At 37.6% G+C, this 16,866-nt stretch overlaps 1 protein-coding gene across 1 annotated transcript in view; it reads left to right on the forward strand.

The window, feature by feature from the left end:
- LOC134210649 (DDB1- and CUL4-associated factor 8) overlaps positions 1-16,520 on the forward strand; it is a 52,907-nt gene extending 36,387 nt beyond the window's left edge. Inside the window, exons 2-8 of the mRNA XM_062686813.1 lie at positions 1,496-2,000; positions 2,063-2,316; positions 2,377-2,764; positions 2,827-3,153; positions 15,011-15,156; positions 15,221-15,464; positions 15,526-16,520. Of these exons, the coding sequence (XP_062542797.1) occupies positions 1,496-2,000; positions 2,063-2,316; positions 2,377-2,764; positions 2,827-3,153; positions 15,011-15,156; positions 15,221-15,464; positions 15,526-15,843 (2,182 nt within the window). The 3' untranslated portion in view covers positions 15,844-16,520. The remainder of the gene's footprint in view (positions 1-1,495; positions 2,001-2,062; positions 2,317-2,376; positions 2,765-2,826; positions 3,154-15,010; positions 15,157-15,220; positions 15,465-15,525) is intronic.
- Positions 16,521-16,866: the final 346 nt, after the last annotated feature.

The raw sequence follows: 16,866 nt of genomic DNA on the forward strand, positions 1-16,866 counted from the left end.
CGTCTATGTAGCTGGGAATCCCTCCTCCAGGATCATTTATGAGGGGTGGAAAACCCGCATCTACCGACATTGTGTGGTGTGGACAATTGTCACATATGAAGATTACAGCTTTCGAGCGCTAACCGTCAGTTCAAATGATATAACTTGCGTGCAAGGTGCCGAACAAGTATATGGCACTGATTTTGATTACTTCTGCGATGGAACAATGGCTCACTTTAATCTATTGTTATGCGAGTTGAAACGAGAATAAAATGTGATATATTATTTCGACCGATAACTATGATCAAACGATGCGATACGCCGCGAATTTTGGACGATTCGGCGCGGTGGAATCAATAGTTATGTACGTTTCGCTAACTAAGAAAAGGTCGCGACGGTGTGAAAATAAATCCGCTTGAGAAAAGACACAACCGCATGTATCGGTATCTCTGGATGAACTGAATGGCCATATTCTTGGAGGCAGCGAAATCAATTAGGGTAAGACGGTATAATATGCCCCCCCTAAGGCAATACCTTGATAACTTTTTATTTTTCAATGATATTTATGCAAACATTGTGTTATTTGGTAGTCCAAAAAGTCGCAAATGTATTGCCTGCGAGTAGTCATATAAAAATATTTCAGGGAACACGTAATAAAGCATTTTTGAATAGTCGTGAAAAATGGATTTCAACAATTGCCTGGGCAATACGCCCCACCCTCACTAAAGACGTTTCATAGCCCTTCATTAGTATCTTATCAATCCCATATCAAAAAGGTTACAATTTCTTATGCGCTTGACATTACAAAACCAACATAAGTCCATTTAAGGAGGTTTGAATTACATTTCAATAGTTTCCATATAATTTGGAAGCAACTGCTGCAAGCTCGCCGCGCTTGTGTCCAGTTGGTAAGGGCATATTGTCCTGCCTACACTGGGGCGTTTTGACCAGTGAAACATATTTTTGAAAAACGTTACATTTTTGAAGATGGAAGCAATTTTATATCAAATTAACCACTGAGAAAAGTTATTTTGTTGCCCAACTGAGTGTTCCAGTGCAAGTTTTGCGGACAGTATGCAAGCATCGCTCCAGAATGTTGAACAAACAAACATTGAAAGTTACATCAAAACTGTAACTTTTTGTATTTTTCTATTATTTTTATTACGTAATACAAAAATACTCCCATATTCACATAGGATGATGGTTTTACAAATATTTATAGGTTCCAACTAATTTTGACCCTTAGTAAGTTATAGTTTTCTAGAAATCAAAGTGGGGCGTTTTGGCCAGGTGGGGCGCATTATACCGTCTTACCCTAGTCGTAGGCCGTTTTCGTTCGCAAGATGGGGTCTATTTTATTCCTTCAGGTACGCGAAGTACCAATGGTACGCTTTACCCAGCATTTGCCGTGTCAAACTTGTGTAGCATGTTATCATTGGATTTCTACCTTTATACTTATTCCATATTAAATAATAGCGGTTTTCATGTTTTATAAAATTTTTACGTAAAATTACAGCGATGTTAAAATGTCGGAATCAGACGACAAGGATGACAGCAGTAGCGACAAAACGCTTCCACTTATAAACTCTCCAGAAGTAACCGAACCATCGAAAATGAGCGTAGAAGACGAAACAATATCTTCATCGCCGCTGCCTACAGAGCAGAGCACGGGCGTAACGGAAGCCACCGAAGATAGTTCGGTGACCCTGGAGAGTCCCGATCGTACGGAAAGTGCACCAGAAGCCAAGGCAACAACGTCCGCGACATTGGCTACCGCACCGACAGCGCCAGGGGACGATGCAAACAATGCGCCAGCGAATGACGTTGCCGATGCTGCCTCTGCGGCAGTAACTGAGGGACGTCGTAATCGGCCCAACAGGACCAGGCACCGGTTCCGTGGTCGTAACTATCGACTTCGTTCGAACTCATCCGGCTCAGAGCAGGCAGCGCAGGATGAGACCAATGATGATCCGGACGTAGCAGCGATCATCAGACGTTTAGTGGACGAAATCAACCAAGAGGTAGGTGTTACTTAATTTATATGAATCAAATTTTTGTGATTTAAACCTTGATTACTTTACAGGGCAGCGCTAGTCACGACGACGAAGATCCTGGAGGTAACAATGACGGTGACGACGATGACGATAATGATGCCGATGGCAATAGCGATACGTCGTCTGCGGATTCGGATGATTCAGATTCGTCACCGGCGGTTTCGGAAGACGACGATGACGATGACGATAGCGATGATAGCGATAACGAAGTTGGAGAAGAAAATAATGCCAACGAGCAGATCGACGTTGCGAATCTTCCGTTCATGCAAATTGGCAGTGTAAAGTGAGTTGACTTCTTTTTAGTTTGAATGGGTGTTAATTGAACTGATTTTCTATTGTACAGAAATCGATGGAACTACTTCCGCGACATTCAACTTCGTTCGTCTGGCTTGGCGTTACGAAGCAAAGTTGCGCTCGGTGGTTTCGGCTATATTTCATTCGGGTTTCAATCTCGTGCCTATGGGTCCAAACATCTAGTGGAACGCTTGGATCTGTCACATCGTCTCTGCGAACACGAAGGATGTGTGAATAGCTTAAACTTTAATTCGACTGGAACGCTGCTGGCCAGCGGGTCCGACGATCTGAAGATCAATCTGTGGCACTGGCAGACGAATAAGCTGATGCAGTCGATCAGCAGTGGTCATCGTTCTAATGTGTTCCAGACCAAGTTTGTTGATGCTAGCGGGTATCGAGGTGAGATAGAAATCATTTCAACTGGAAGAGACGGGCAGGTGAGACGATAGCACTGAAATCAATCGATAATGGTAATATGCATGAATAATTTGTTGCCCAGGTTCGTCAAACCCGAGTTGGGCCGGCAGGGAATGTCACGCGCACGGTCCTGTTCAAACAAAGTCAGCCCATTCACAAAATCGCCATTCCGGCGCGGAGTCAGTATGAGTTCCTGACGGCTTGTGAAGATGGCATTATTAAAAGTTACGATCTACGTGACAACATTTCCAAGCGAGTTACGAATGTCAAGAAGCGACTGTACAGCATCTCTACGCACCCGCTGGATAATGAGTTTTGTGTGTCGGGTAATGACGAATCTGTCCGGGTGTACGATCGGCGGAATCCATCCAAACCAATGAAATTTCACTACGCGGCTCACATGAAAACGGTAAGTATAGCTACCGAGGTTAGAGGGTCTTGTTTCCCGGACTATAAAAAATCCCGGGATCCGGGATTAAATTTTTCGTTATCCCGGGATATCTCGGGATCCCGGGATAAAAATAAAAATAGGGTAAATCACTACTTGGGCCTATGGACCCCATTCCCGGCTCACTGCACAGAAAGCTAATGATTTATACTGTTTAGTAGCCGTAGGTTTATGATTGGCCATTTTAAAAAAGTCTCCTATTTATCTCGCACAATACTCAATATTTTTCAACCATTTATTTCACTCCTAATCGATCCAATTATAGAAAATAAAAATGTAGATTTCAAACTTTTGCTCTTCGTTGCAACAACACTGAGCCGAAGTGATTCTTTCCACTTTTACAAAACGGTATCATCAAATAAACACCTACCTGAAAATCGTCACAGTGCTCGATACAACCATTGCTTGAAGCTGTTTATCACCACACAATAATGCTAACCTCACGCACTTTAATCTTTGTAATTGTTCGTATCACTAGATTTTATATAAACATATTGGAATACATTTAAAATGTATCCTCAAACCGAACAAAAATCACCTCGGCCCAAGAACTTCTAGCTGTATAGTGCTGCCAAAAGGCCATAAGTCTTATTTTAGTATGAAGATAATCCTTCATCGTTAATAGGAAAACTGTCTAATACGTTGAAGGTATCATGTTATTTATAATTCTCTCGATTTCAAAAGGTGGAAAAAAATTGTTTTTAAGTGTTTGGAAGAAATTTGACACGACCATTTTTATAACAAATGAATCTCTACACTCCATGTGATGCTTTCAGCATGTTTTGACTCTCGTCCAATTTGTTGAAATGGAGACAAATCACTTGGACATTATCCAGGTGTCCGAAATTTATCGTGGACAGGCTTTAAGAACTGGGCATATGCGAAAACGCTAGATTCTTTTATAAATATTATATGAACCTTACAATTTCGCAAGCTTTTATTACAATTTTTGTTTGTAATCTTATATTGTATAAGAATCTAACAATGTTGCATATGCCCAGTTCTTATACAGGTTTTGGTAAGTTCTATACAGAAGTGTATGAAAATCTAACAGTCGCTGGTTGGGTATATCAATCGAAGTGGTTTTAATGGACTTCAATGCCATGAAAACCTTCTCCAGACTCGATACTAGTTCATCAGTTACTTCAAACAGAGCATGCTCCTTATTGATGAAATTACTCAAGCTACGACGCATTTCTCAGTTTTTCATCCATAGCTTACAACTCTTCTATGGAGATGAAGCCTTGTTCCCGTCAGATTCAGAAAATGATGTGTGGATCGGAACTTAAACAAACTTAATCAGCTGGTGACGGGAAGCGATCGAAAGCCCAGCCGAATTCGAAAATTACCTCTCTTTACTTTGAAGCCATCTCATCTCTTGATGTCTCGACGCTCATCTACTCGTTTTAGAATTGCATCGTGCAAATTCGAAGTGAAAGGGTTTTGCTGTCTATTCAGTTCAGATAGCAAAAAGTCTAGTCAACAACATTACGTCACGACCCTTCAGCGCCTCCGATATCACCCCAACAGGCTGGGGAGCGTCGAATATCGATTGAACCAGATCCAGATAATTTTTGATTATGTACGTACTTTTATTCTTATGGAGCGATTTCACAGTTCACTAGTTTTCAGAACATCCTGAACGAGTTGAAGTTGTTCCCTAAACCGGTTTTCATCCTTCCTCTGGAATTCGAACAATGTTTCGGATTAGTTTGAAAGTTTCTCCAAAATCGGTTTTATATAATCTGAATTAAATTCAACAATTGGTTAAGAAAATCAATATAATATAAGTTCAGATATTACCAAATGAGAACCCTGTCCATGGATAAGGGGCTTGACGTTGATATTTCAAGTGTCTTAAAAAGATTTTTATTTTATTTTTATTTTTGTTGTTTAATAGAGTGCTTTTTTCAAACAAAGGTTAAGTTCAACACTAAATTAAAAAATTAGGATATTTTTCCATTTTTTATATCTCTTTCACAAGAATATCGTTATTTTAATGGTAGTAATGGTTTGAAAATAACCTCCGTAGAGAAACTTTTATCACATCTTACTTAAGTAAGGTCAACAGTTATACCAAACACTTGAGGTACCATGCCTCCAAGTTAACTAATGGTTAGTGTCGCACGATCTAACAACAACTGCCTATTGGTAAATTTGGAGGTGCCGGCAGGGCTCAGTAGGGGTCTAACTAACATAACTCTAATACTAACAAGACCCTGAAACAAACGCTTATCCAAATAGCATACATCTATTTATACTTGTAGTAGTAGCTAACAATAATTCATTTTGTACCCGTATAGCTGAAGTAGAATTTTAGTAGTGAAAAGTAGAATTTGTAGATTTACTAATTTGGCATTGGAGATAGTGAATGTATCTATTATATCTTCTCGATAATCTTTTTATTTTAGTCTCTCTAGCTGCATGGCTCAACGCAAAAAAAATGTTTCTCTCTTCCTTCTATTAGGTTAGTTAGAAAAATTAGCGGATATATAGGGGACATGACTTAGTGTTTCTCGTATTAAGACAAATTCGCTGACCTTTACCTTATAATAAAATAAATGACCGATAGTAAAATAAATGACTGAAATTTAATGATATCAAATAAATAATAAAAAACGAAAATAAATACATGACCATCGGTGGACAGAAAGACAAGAGACAGAGTTCTGTTTAGAATAGTTAATTGAGACCATTGCACTCACAAGATAGAGAATAACTAGTATCACTATTATTGCTACAAGACTAATAACTTGACCACTTACGGAAATGAGGATAGACCATATGATGCGTTCATCCGCTATTATATTGAATTTTGTATACCCTGAATCTGAATAACTGAATTTTAGACCTCATTATTTTAATAAATAATAAAGGTTTGAATATTAGAAAAGGGAATAGAACTTGACCAACAAAAAGCAATTACGGAACAACTGGAGAGAAATTTTGTATAATGATCACTATTAGACTACTGAAACTTTAACATATGACATTACTGTGACTGATAGGATACAATTAACTCGACGACGTATTGACAAACATCCGATACTCAACCGTGTTAAAATAAGGGAAGCTCTTCAATGTGTCCATTTATTACAATAGTACTTAAATTAATCTATTTTGAAACTACCCTACCAGAATGATATCATTACATCTTTATTCGAAATTGTTACTTGGAAATGGCAACAGTACCACCCGTTGTCAACATAGACTACTATTAGGTATTGAATGTCGGCTCCAAGTAACTAATAATTAAATTTACATGTTAACTACTTATTCAGAAAAACATCTATGTACATGTTGAGCTTCCATTATTTGTTCGGTTTATAATTGACAGACTGTAGATAGAAAGAATAATGTATCGGTATGATCACAATACAAACCCAGGCCGCAGTGACCTAGTGAGCAACATAGCTTGAGTCGTCTGCTAGTATTGTGTATCACATGGAGAGCCCAGCCGAGATACCAGTCTATTAAGACTACAACTGGTCAACACTCGAAAAAAAAAAAAAAAAAAAAAGATATTACCAAATGAGAACGAATTGAGTTCGTCATCTGATTTTTCACTACCATTGATGTCGTTGAAACAATCGTCGTCATCATTATCTGAACATTTTTATTCCGACATAATCGTCTTGGACTTGGGGGACTTCGATGAATAACGTCATTAATAGCGAGGTGCGACAACTTGGGACAACTTCGGCTTTACGGATCGTTTCCGGCGGAGAAGATAAAGCAATCCGTGGAACAGCTGTTAACGAGTTGTGACATTGAACACAATTTCGTAGCCGCAGTTGATCGCACATCGGATGGCGCTTCGATTATTGTGAGATCTGGAAAGCTGATTCCTTATTTTCATTAGCTGTATGTTCGCTCCAAAAACAAAATAGTCAGAAGGCTAGGAGACCTATATTGTTACTCATCACTCTCTCGACGAATTGAGAAGATATCTGTGATTGCTTGTTTGTGTATGTTTGTTTGTATGGGTGTGTATGAGACATGCGGGAAAATAAAAGCCGATGGGCTAACAAACTAGAATCGGTGCAATTCTGCAGAACATACATTCATTAATTTATCTTAAATATTTTTGTTATCATGTATTTTTTATTTTCGGGAAATCCCGGGATTTGCATGAAAAATCCCGGGATCCGGGATGCATTACATCCCGGGATATCCCGGGATTTTTGTCTTGGGATTTCCCGAACAAGACCCTCTAACCGAGGTGTATCGAATGGGCCTGTTTTCATGAGATAGAACTTTTTGGTATACCGAGAGACTTCAGTTTTCAGTCTGAACATCTTTGTGTTCATCATAAGAAGTTCCGGGGCCTTCCTTAGCCGTGCGGTAAGACGCGCGGCTACAAAGCAAGACCATGCTGAGGGTGGCTGGGTTCGATTCCCGGTGCCGGTCTAGGCAATTTTCGGATTGGAAATTGTCTCGACTTCCCTGGGCATAAAAGTATCATCGTGTTAGCCTCATGATATACGAATGCAAAAATGGTAACCTGGCTTAGAAACCTCGCAGTTAATAACTGTGGAAGTGCTCAATGAACACTAAGCTGCGAGGCGGCTCTGTCCCAGTGTGGGGATGTAATGCCAATAAGAAGAAGAAGATAAGAAGTTCCATTTCCAGTTTTACCATCAGTAACTTCGAACTCACATTAAATGTTTTTTACAATGCTGTAGATCTTCCCTGTCCATGGATAAGGGGCTTGACGTTGATATTTCAAGTGTCTTAAAAAGATTTTTATTTTATTTTTATTTTTGTTGTTTAATAGAGTGCTTTTTTCAAACAAAGGTTAAGTTCAACACTAAATTAAAAAATTAAGATATCTTTCCATTTTTTATATCTCCTTCACAAGAATATCGTTACCACTACCATTTAAAAGTGGTTTGAAAATAAGCTCCGTAGAGAAACTTTTATCACATCTTACTTAAATAAGGTCAACAGTTATACCAAACACTTGAGGTACCATGCCTCCAAGTTAACTAATGGTTAGTGTCGCACGATCTAACAACAACTGCCTATTGGTAAATTTGGAGGTGCCGGCAGGGCTCAGTAGGGGTCTAACTAACATAACTCTAATACTAACAAGACCCTGAAACAAACGCTTATCCAAATAGCATACATCTATTTATACTTGTAGTAGTAGCTAACAATAATTCATTTTGTACCAGTATAGCTGAAGTAGAATTTTAGTAGTGAAAAGTAGAATTTGTAGATTTACTAATTTGGCATTGGAGATAGTGAATGTATCTATTATATCTTCTCGATAATCTTTTTATTTTAGTCTCTCTAGCTGCATGGATCAACGCAAAAAAAAACTGTTTCTCTCTTCCTTCTATTAGGTTAGTTAGAAAAATTAGCGGATATATAGGGGACATGACTTAGTGTTTCTCGTATTAAGACAAATTCGCTGACCTTTACCTTATAATAAAATAAATGACTGAAATTTAATGATATCAAATAAATAATAAAAAACGAAAATAAATACATGACCATCGGTGGACAGAAAGACAAGAGACAGAGTTCTGTTTAGAATAGTTAATTGAGACCATTGCACTCACAGGATAGAGAATAACTAGTACCACTATTATTGCTACAAGACTAATAACTTGACCACTTACGGAAATGAGGATAGACCATATGATGCGTTCATCCACTATTATATTGAATATTGTATACCCTGAATCTGAATAACTGAATTTTAGACCTCATTATTTTAATAAATAATGAAGGTTTGAATATTAGAAAAGGGAACTTGACCAAAAAAAAAGCAATTACGGAACAACTGGACAGAAATTTTGTATAATGAAAACTATTAGACTACTGAAACTTTAACATATGACATTACTGTGACTGATAGGATACAATTAACTCGACGACGTATTGACAAACATCCGATACTCAACCGTGTTAAAATAAGGGAAGCTCTTCAATGTGTCCATTTATTACAATAGTACTTAAATTAATCTATTTTGAAACTACCCTACCAGAATGATATCATTACATCTTTATTCGAAATTGTTACTTGGAAATGGCAACAGTACCACCCGTTGTCAACATAGACTACTATTAGGTATTGAATGTCGGCTACAAGTAACTAATAATTAAATTTACATGTTAACTACTTATTCAGAAAACATCTATGTACATGTTGAGCTTCCATTATTTGTTCGGTTTATAATTGACAGACTGTAGATAGAAAAAATAATGTATCGGTATGATCACAATACAAACCCAGGCCGCAGTGACCTAGTGAGCAACATAGCTTGAGTCGTCTGCTAGTATTGTGTATCACATGGAGAGCCCAGCCGAGATACCAGTCTATTAAGACTACAACTGGTCAACTCTCGAAAAAAAAAAAAAAAAAATGCTGTAGATCTTGCTGCAAAATGGTAGTTTGAATAATAAACATATTTTAGTGTAGCAACTTGTAATACACTATCCAGTTATTAATTTTATCCAAAAGTCACTATTTAATCACTTTTTCTTTAACCGAAAGTCACTATTTGGTCTTTTTTTGTCAGCGTTGGTCACTAAAGTCACTTTTTTTACGGCAATGATCGCTATCAGCCCTGGAATTAAAATATTTACCGGTGTAGTTCTCATCAATAGTAAATTGGGTAATTAGGGGGACAAGGGGCAATATGGACACCCTAAGGTTTTAATCAATTTTAGGTGATTTAAATTGAATATAATTCGGATTTCTAGCAATTACATGATACTATTACTCGTTAACTACCAGTTCTGTTTTGAATCGTATTGAAAATAAGGCAATTTCAATCAAATAGGACGATTTTGTAGTAGGTTATTTTTCACTACTCTCGGGAAGGTAGCGGGGTAGATTGGACACCCCCATGGGGCAGTATGGACACCCTTATAAAATATGAAGAAAATTATCTTACTTGTGATTATATGCCATTGTAACCAATTTTATGGATCATCCAACATAAATATTACCCAATTGTTCATCTTCCTGTCATGATTTTGTATGAGATACCTAAAATTGTGTTTGGATCATCAACATCCGAAAATCTATTTCCCTCTTCTTAAGCGAGGTCATATATGGTCGTTTTCTATATTAATTCCATGACGAATAGAAGAAGATTGATTACGTAACGCAAAAATATGCCACTTTCAGCCGGCCTCATACATGTATGTCGAACTTTTTGTATGAAGCATATGATTGTTTTTATATGGATCCTCACACTTATTGCAAGACCCCTTATCAATCGTCTCTACTCTAAGCATTGCATAATCTTATTCACTCTACTGGCATCGCCAATCCTTCCAATGGGTTGTACCGAACAACTTGCAAACGAGATTGCCAAATCTATACAAAACACTTCCTTTTTGTGTCGCACTTTCAGCTACTTTTATGGTACCGTGATGTGCCCTAATTTCGCGCGCGCCCTACTTCGCGCATTATAAAATCATTTATTTTTTTCATTTTTTAGTTACCAGTAAAAACTGAAAAATCTGGAGGATTACAAAATATCATTGTTGTTGAATGTTTTTCACGAAAAAAATTTGAAAAACAAACTTGGTTTAGTACACCAAATAAAATTATTTCAATTTGATCCTCCCATCGACCGCCATATTTGCTTGTGCTTAGCACAGCGACGAAGAACATGACCCAAGTCAACAAATGATTTTACTGTACAAAACTGACTACTTTTTGCAAATATTTGTATCCATTATGCTCTGTTGGATATGTTTATTCGTCATTACTATTGAAAAGTGTAAAATTTTATGTATTTTGTGTTTATTTAGACTTTCGCTTTGTGAGCGAAATTAGGTATATGAGAGTAATTTTGGTGCCTAATTTCGTTTAGTGTTGTTGCGTAGTTTCATTTGCAACATTCTAATGAAACAAAAGCAATATAATACACAGGACAGTTTTACACTGAATAGAACCCAAAAAGTTCATTCCCATACGCTTTTTATCTAATTTTCAGGCGGATAACCACCGCAATCGACTAATGTTGACGTGAAAAATCTTATAGATCAGTGCCTGAAATAGCTACCAAATCCGAAGTGTAAAATGATGCTAAACTTAAGATAAAACTACAGCAGCTTTTTCGATAATGTATATAATATTGAAGATGACTTGAATAAAACACATATTTGAAGATGTCCTATGAGATAGAGATAGCGGAATTTTAGACTTTCTTTTATGACGTCTCGAAAATTTAAACTTTTTTTATACACCAGCTAAACATTGCTCATACAATGCCTTTTTTTTCGTAAAATATGGTTTATATTTCAGAAGCAAACGATATTTTAGGAATTATGACTTGTGTCAATTAAAATGCATAAAGTAAAATCTAAGCAAAGCTTCAGGGTCGAAATATAGGCACATACCATTTCGACTAAATCATGGGTCACTGACGGCTGTCTGATACCGTTATCTGCATATTTTGAACAATGGATGCATGCTTCTATTGGTTAATTGATTATATTTCATCAAACCAATAACGATATTCAATTCCAAACATGAGCGAAGTTAGGAACACTTTTGCGCGAAATTAGGAACTATCCTATTTTCTTGAGCGAAATAAGGAGCATACAACGGTCTCGGATTCATACTCCAATTTTTTTTTAATAGCAGCTAAATTTGCAAGTAACATTTCTAGGAACTTTTTTCAAATGGGCGTAATTGATTCTGATCTTGATTTTTGGAATGACGATTGTGCTCTTAATTCAAACTATTTTAGTCAACTCAGTTGCACGAAATAAGCTGAATAGAGAGCGTAGAAGTCGTTTCAAATTTGAAGGTCAAATACAGTTACGCCTATTTGAAAAAAGTTCCTAGATTTTTTTCAGAACCTAGAATCCTTCTACTACGTGATGCAGTACACTCTGAAAAATCTTCACGTCATATTTACCTGAAAACAAATGTGGTTTTCATCCACCCTACTTTTCACGTAAGAATGACCTGAATGACAAGTAACCTGAACAAAATTTAGTTTCCTTGAGTTACGTGATTTATCCGGTGACTCTGACTGGATATTCCAGTACAAATGACGTGAAGCTTGAAAGAAGTTACGTGTTTGATCAGGTGAACCTGACGTGATTTGTACGTACCGGTTACGTGAAATTTTAGTGAAAGCTACAAGACAGCAGGTAACCACTATATGTTTTGAAATGTATTGCAATATAGTGATTTGGGAAATAATGCAAAAATGAACAGGACTGCACTCTTTTTCGCGTTGTTGATGCATTGATACAGGGAATGCCGTCATTTTGTCATTGCGCTTCGGAGTTATCGCAGAAACACTGTTGAAGAAAAAACAAAGTTATCGGCGGATGTTGAATGAAATTTATCAGATTTGTTGAGAAATGATGTCAATGAGAATCACTGAGAATTTGAAATCAGTTGCTTGTTCGAAAATTGCTAATATTGCCGCTGTTAATTAACCAAAAAGTAGTGGAACCTAGACTATAAATTTTATACTAACGCGACCGGAAAACTGTAGCTCTAGACTTCCGTGCAGCTTCTTTTTCTTTCACATCATTTTTCAACGAATCTAATAAATTTTATCCAACCTCCGTTGCTTTTTTCCAAAGAGGAGAAATGCAGGCACGGAAAAGATCCGCCTAGATGCACCTGGAATATCACTTACCACCGCCCGCGAAGTCTCATTATGTTTAGGTTATGTACCATTCATTCTTGTTTACAATGCAGGTCTTCCGCAAATGCCGAAGCTGCAATAACACTAACACAATCTCACTTAAATTGTTTACGTGAATATACAGTAGAGTGGGGCGTCATGGTCATTTTTTCAAATCAATGGTTTTTCAAAGCCATTCTGGGTCCTGAACAACTGTGCAGAATTTGGGACCGATTGGTTGCTTCCTCGCTTTCCGCATCGTGTTTGAAGTTTGTATGGAAATTAGTATGGGAGAACGTATATTTTTGCATTTCTATCACTAGAGGTTTCAGTTCATCGTAAACCAAGTGGCACTTTGCATTAAAGTATAACCCAAAGGATGCCGAAAAACTTTGCTGAAGAAGGCACGTTGCTGGAACATCCACGAAAAAAGTTATAACGCTTCGAACATTGAGTGTTCAAACCATATGCAAAAAATCGTTTATTCTGCCAGCACTGCCGTACTACGTAGACCAATAATTTAACTGAGTGTTATTTCAAAATAATTGATCTTATAGGGCTTTAGAGCTAATGGGAGCTATCCGGAATTATTTCACAAAGAAAAAAATCCGACAAGAAGAAAGATGGGTTTTGCTTTTCGATAACCATAGGTTGTCCGGTAGTGCTGGCAGAAAAATTGATTTCTTGCATATGGTTTAAACAATCAATTTTCGAAACGTAATAACATTTTTCGTAGACCTTCCAGCTACGTACCTTTTTCGGCAAAGTCTTTCGGCATCTTCCAGACTATATGCTAACGTATTGAGTCACGTGATTGATCATAAATTAAAGCCGCTTCTAGCAAAAATGTGAAAAAGTACGTTTTCCCATACTAATCTCCATGTAAATTTAAAACGCGATGCGGCATGCGAGGTTGCAACCAATCGAGCCCATATTTTGCACAGTTGATTGGGGTGCCAAAACGATTCAGAAAAACCTTGATCTCACTTGATCGGACGAAGTTTGCGTTTTTCCATACAACTGCGCCCCACTCTAATATACAGTCATATTCACCAACATTTTTAGTAAAAGTTACGTGAATTTCTGGTGAGCATTACTAACCTCACGTAACAATCGTCGTTTGTTCAAAACAGATCAGTTACGTGATTTTTCACGTGAATATGACGTGATAATTTTTTAGAGTGTAGCAAATGTTTCCAAATGGCCACTACATGTTTTTTAATGAACGTTTTAACTTTGTCAGATCTTAAGTGCGCGAAATTAGGGTACTTCACGGTATATATATGCTTCTATGGTATATATGTCATGTACTGGAACTTTTATAGCGATTTATAATTCCGCACCATAATAACACGAAAATAACACGATATGAAAGCCAAGTTCGATGAGTTTGAGGTTATGTTTTTAATTTTTAAGGTGTCAGTTCTACCCCCATATAGAGTGTTCAGTTTGCCCCAACAGGTGAACAAATTTAAAAACTGTTGGAAATTTTGTAAAAATCAAGGAAACTTGTCACAAATGCATGCCAGAGCAATGTAAATAACAGAATTTGGCTATGGGATGACCAATAATTGAGAAATCATCTTCTGTGGTAAAGTAAAGCTTATTTTATGGGAGGTGAAACTTATAATTTTTAACCATTTGGAAGACATTTTAACTTGTCATAAGACGAGTTTATACAGTCCCATTGAATTCCACCACTTAATGGTGGAATTCAATGGGACTGTATAAACTCTTCTTATGACAAGTGAAGACATTCCACTAAAAAGCTCAAAATAATTTTCTTATCAGACATTTTAACTTTTTTGTCAAATTTATGCGCTAAGAAAATAAAACAATGGCTTCTACGCTATAAATTAGTTGGTTATGAAAGGATTATAGAGTTCGCTGCATTGAAAGTAGAAAAATTATTGAATTACCAAGAATATTGGGAGTGTCCAATCTGCCCCGGTTGTTCATAATGCCCCCTATTTGCCTATTTGTAAGACACATCTTCATTAAGAAGATACCTATGTCTTTTAAATAATTACTCAATTTACTAATCCCTATATCAACTCTATCTCCATATAATGGATCTGGCAGGTCTCGTGTCCGGTTGATTGATTTTCATTTTGTTTTCAATTCATCTATCTTCAGATGAAGTTGACCATCCTATTTATATATAACTCTTGTCTTGGCTTACTACTCATAACTTATTCTAGAAAAAGGATCACTACACCGTGACTTGCGCAGTGTACAACAGCACTGGCACGGAGATTTTGGCCAGCTGCAGCGACGAAGACGTCTTCCTGTTCGACAACGTAAACCATGAAGAAGGGAAATTCCTCCATCGGTATAGTGGACACTGGTACGGTGGGTTCTGGTGGTAGACCCTCGTTCAGATTAATCAGTCTTCTGTTTCCTATGTATAGTAATATGAAGACCATCAAAGGTGTCAACTTCTTCGGTCCTAACTCGGAGTTCGTAGTCAGCGGAAGCGACTGCGGCAATATCTTCTTCTGGGATAAGCAAACCGAAGTCATCGTCAATTGGCTTCACGGGGATGATTCCGGGGTTGTCAATTGCCTAGAACCGCATCCGGAGTTCCCCATAATGGCTACCTCGGGACTGGATGATGACGCCAAGATCTGGATCCCAAAGGGAGCAGAAGATGAGGTAATAGTCTTAATTTCCATCAGTAAAAAACGTATTGCACTAATGGTGTTCTATATTTCAGCAAGAAACGCCCGTGTTTTCGCGAGAGAACTTGCAAAAGTGCGTGAGGCGAAACTTGCGAAACCGCCAGGCCAATCGCTGTGCGTCGTATAGCGAAGATCGCATTCTGGATTTTCTCATGTTCAGCCGGCAGGGAATTGGTGGTCGCTTACGCCGCCCCTTTTCCTCGGACAGCGAAGATCAAGCGGATGGCGATGGTAATGGCGGAAGTGCCGGCAGCGGAACCAGACGACACGGTGGCGGAGGGCGGCGTGGTCGCGGCGGCGATGGAGGCGGCGACGACGACGATCGCATGATCTTGCAGTGCAGCCAATCGTAGGGGCGGGTGCTGATGTTTATGTCCGCTCTGATGGCCTTTGCGTAGCGGAAGGAAGGCAAGTAAAATGTTGTGATCTTAATGGAAATTTTCTAAAACCGATAATAGTAGTTTATTATCGGAGGTGATCCTTTCGTGCACACCTATTAGTGCTGCAACGGTAAATAAAAAAAAATATCCCGTTTATTATTTGTTTGAGGAAAATATCGTTTAAGACTGCCCGACTATAGGCTGCTTGTCCTATTTTCATCTCATCATACTCTCACTATGGCACATTTGGTTTAGATATTTTAGCATGTTATACAATATCTTTAGTTATTATGAGTTATAACTGCGCTTTTGATTTATTTCCATTGATATCTATTATGATGATTTAAGATAAATTATTTCATGCTACTAAGTCATAAAATGTCCTGATATCGACAGGAGAGCAATTAAAAAGCCAATCCATACTATTTCGACCAGCCTAAAACCCTGAATAAAAAGATTAACAAACTTTGTTTTCAAATTGAAGTAAATGATTAAATAGATAAGATGCAGCTTAGATATTTTGAATGTTTTGTTTCGCTTTCTTTGCTTGCAGTCTTTGTTGGTTATAATATTTTATTAGCCCAAAACTATTAAAGGGTACTTGTATATGCAATTTTAAGAGGTAAATAAATTACTTATATTGCTGAGAACTTTTGAAATGTTTTTATTACATATATGTTTTATGAATCCGAACATCAAAATCCATTAAAGTTAGAGTTTTGAGGAATTAAAAAGTACTGAATGCGGGTTATACTCCCTTATACTTGTTTGATTCCAGCCTTCCAGCATAAAGAGACACCTTTTGCCAAACTCATCCGTACCAAATCGTAAGCTGAGGAGAAACGTTCTGCTATAGTTGAGTTCTAGCAAATGGAATTTGCTTTCGTTGGTTTAAGCCCCTACGACGACGATGGACCGAAAAACCTGCCGTGTTTCATTCATTTTCTTCGTCCAGTTACCAACTCGGTTGCAAGCAAAATGCCGAATAGCACTGGC

The sequence above is a fragment of the Armigeres subalbatus genome, chromosome 2 (genome assembly GCF_024139115.2).
Source record: "Armigeres subalbatus isolate Guangzhou_Male chromosome 2, GZ_Asu_2, whole genome shotgun sequence".
Classification (NCBI taxonomy): domain Eukaryota; kingdom Metazoa; phylum Arthropoda; class Insecta; order Diptera; family Culicidae; genus Armigeres; species Armigeres subalbatus.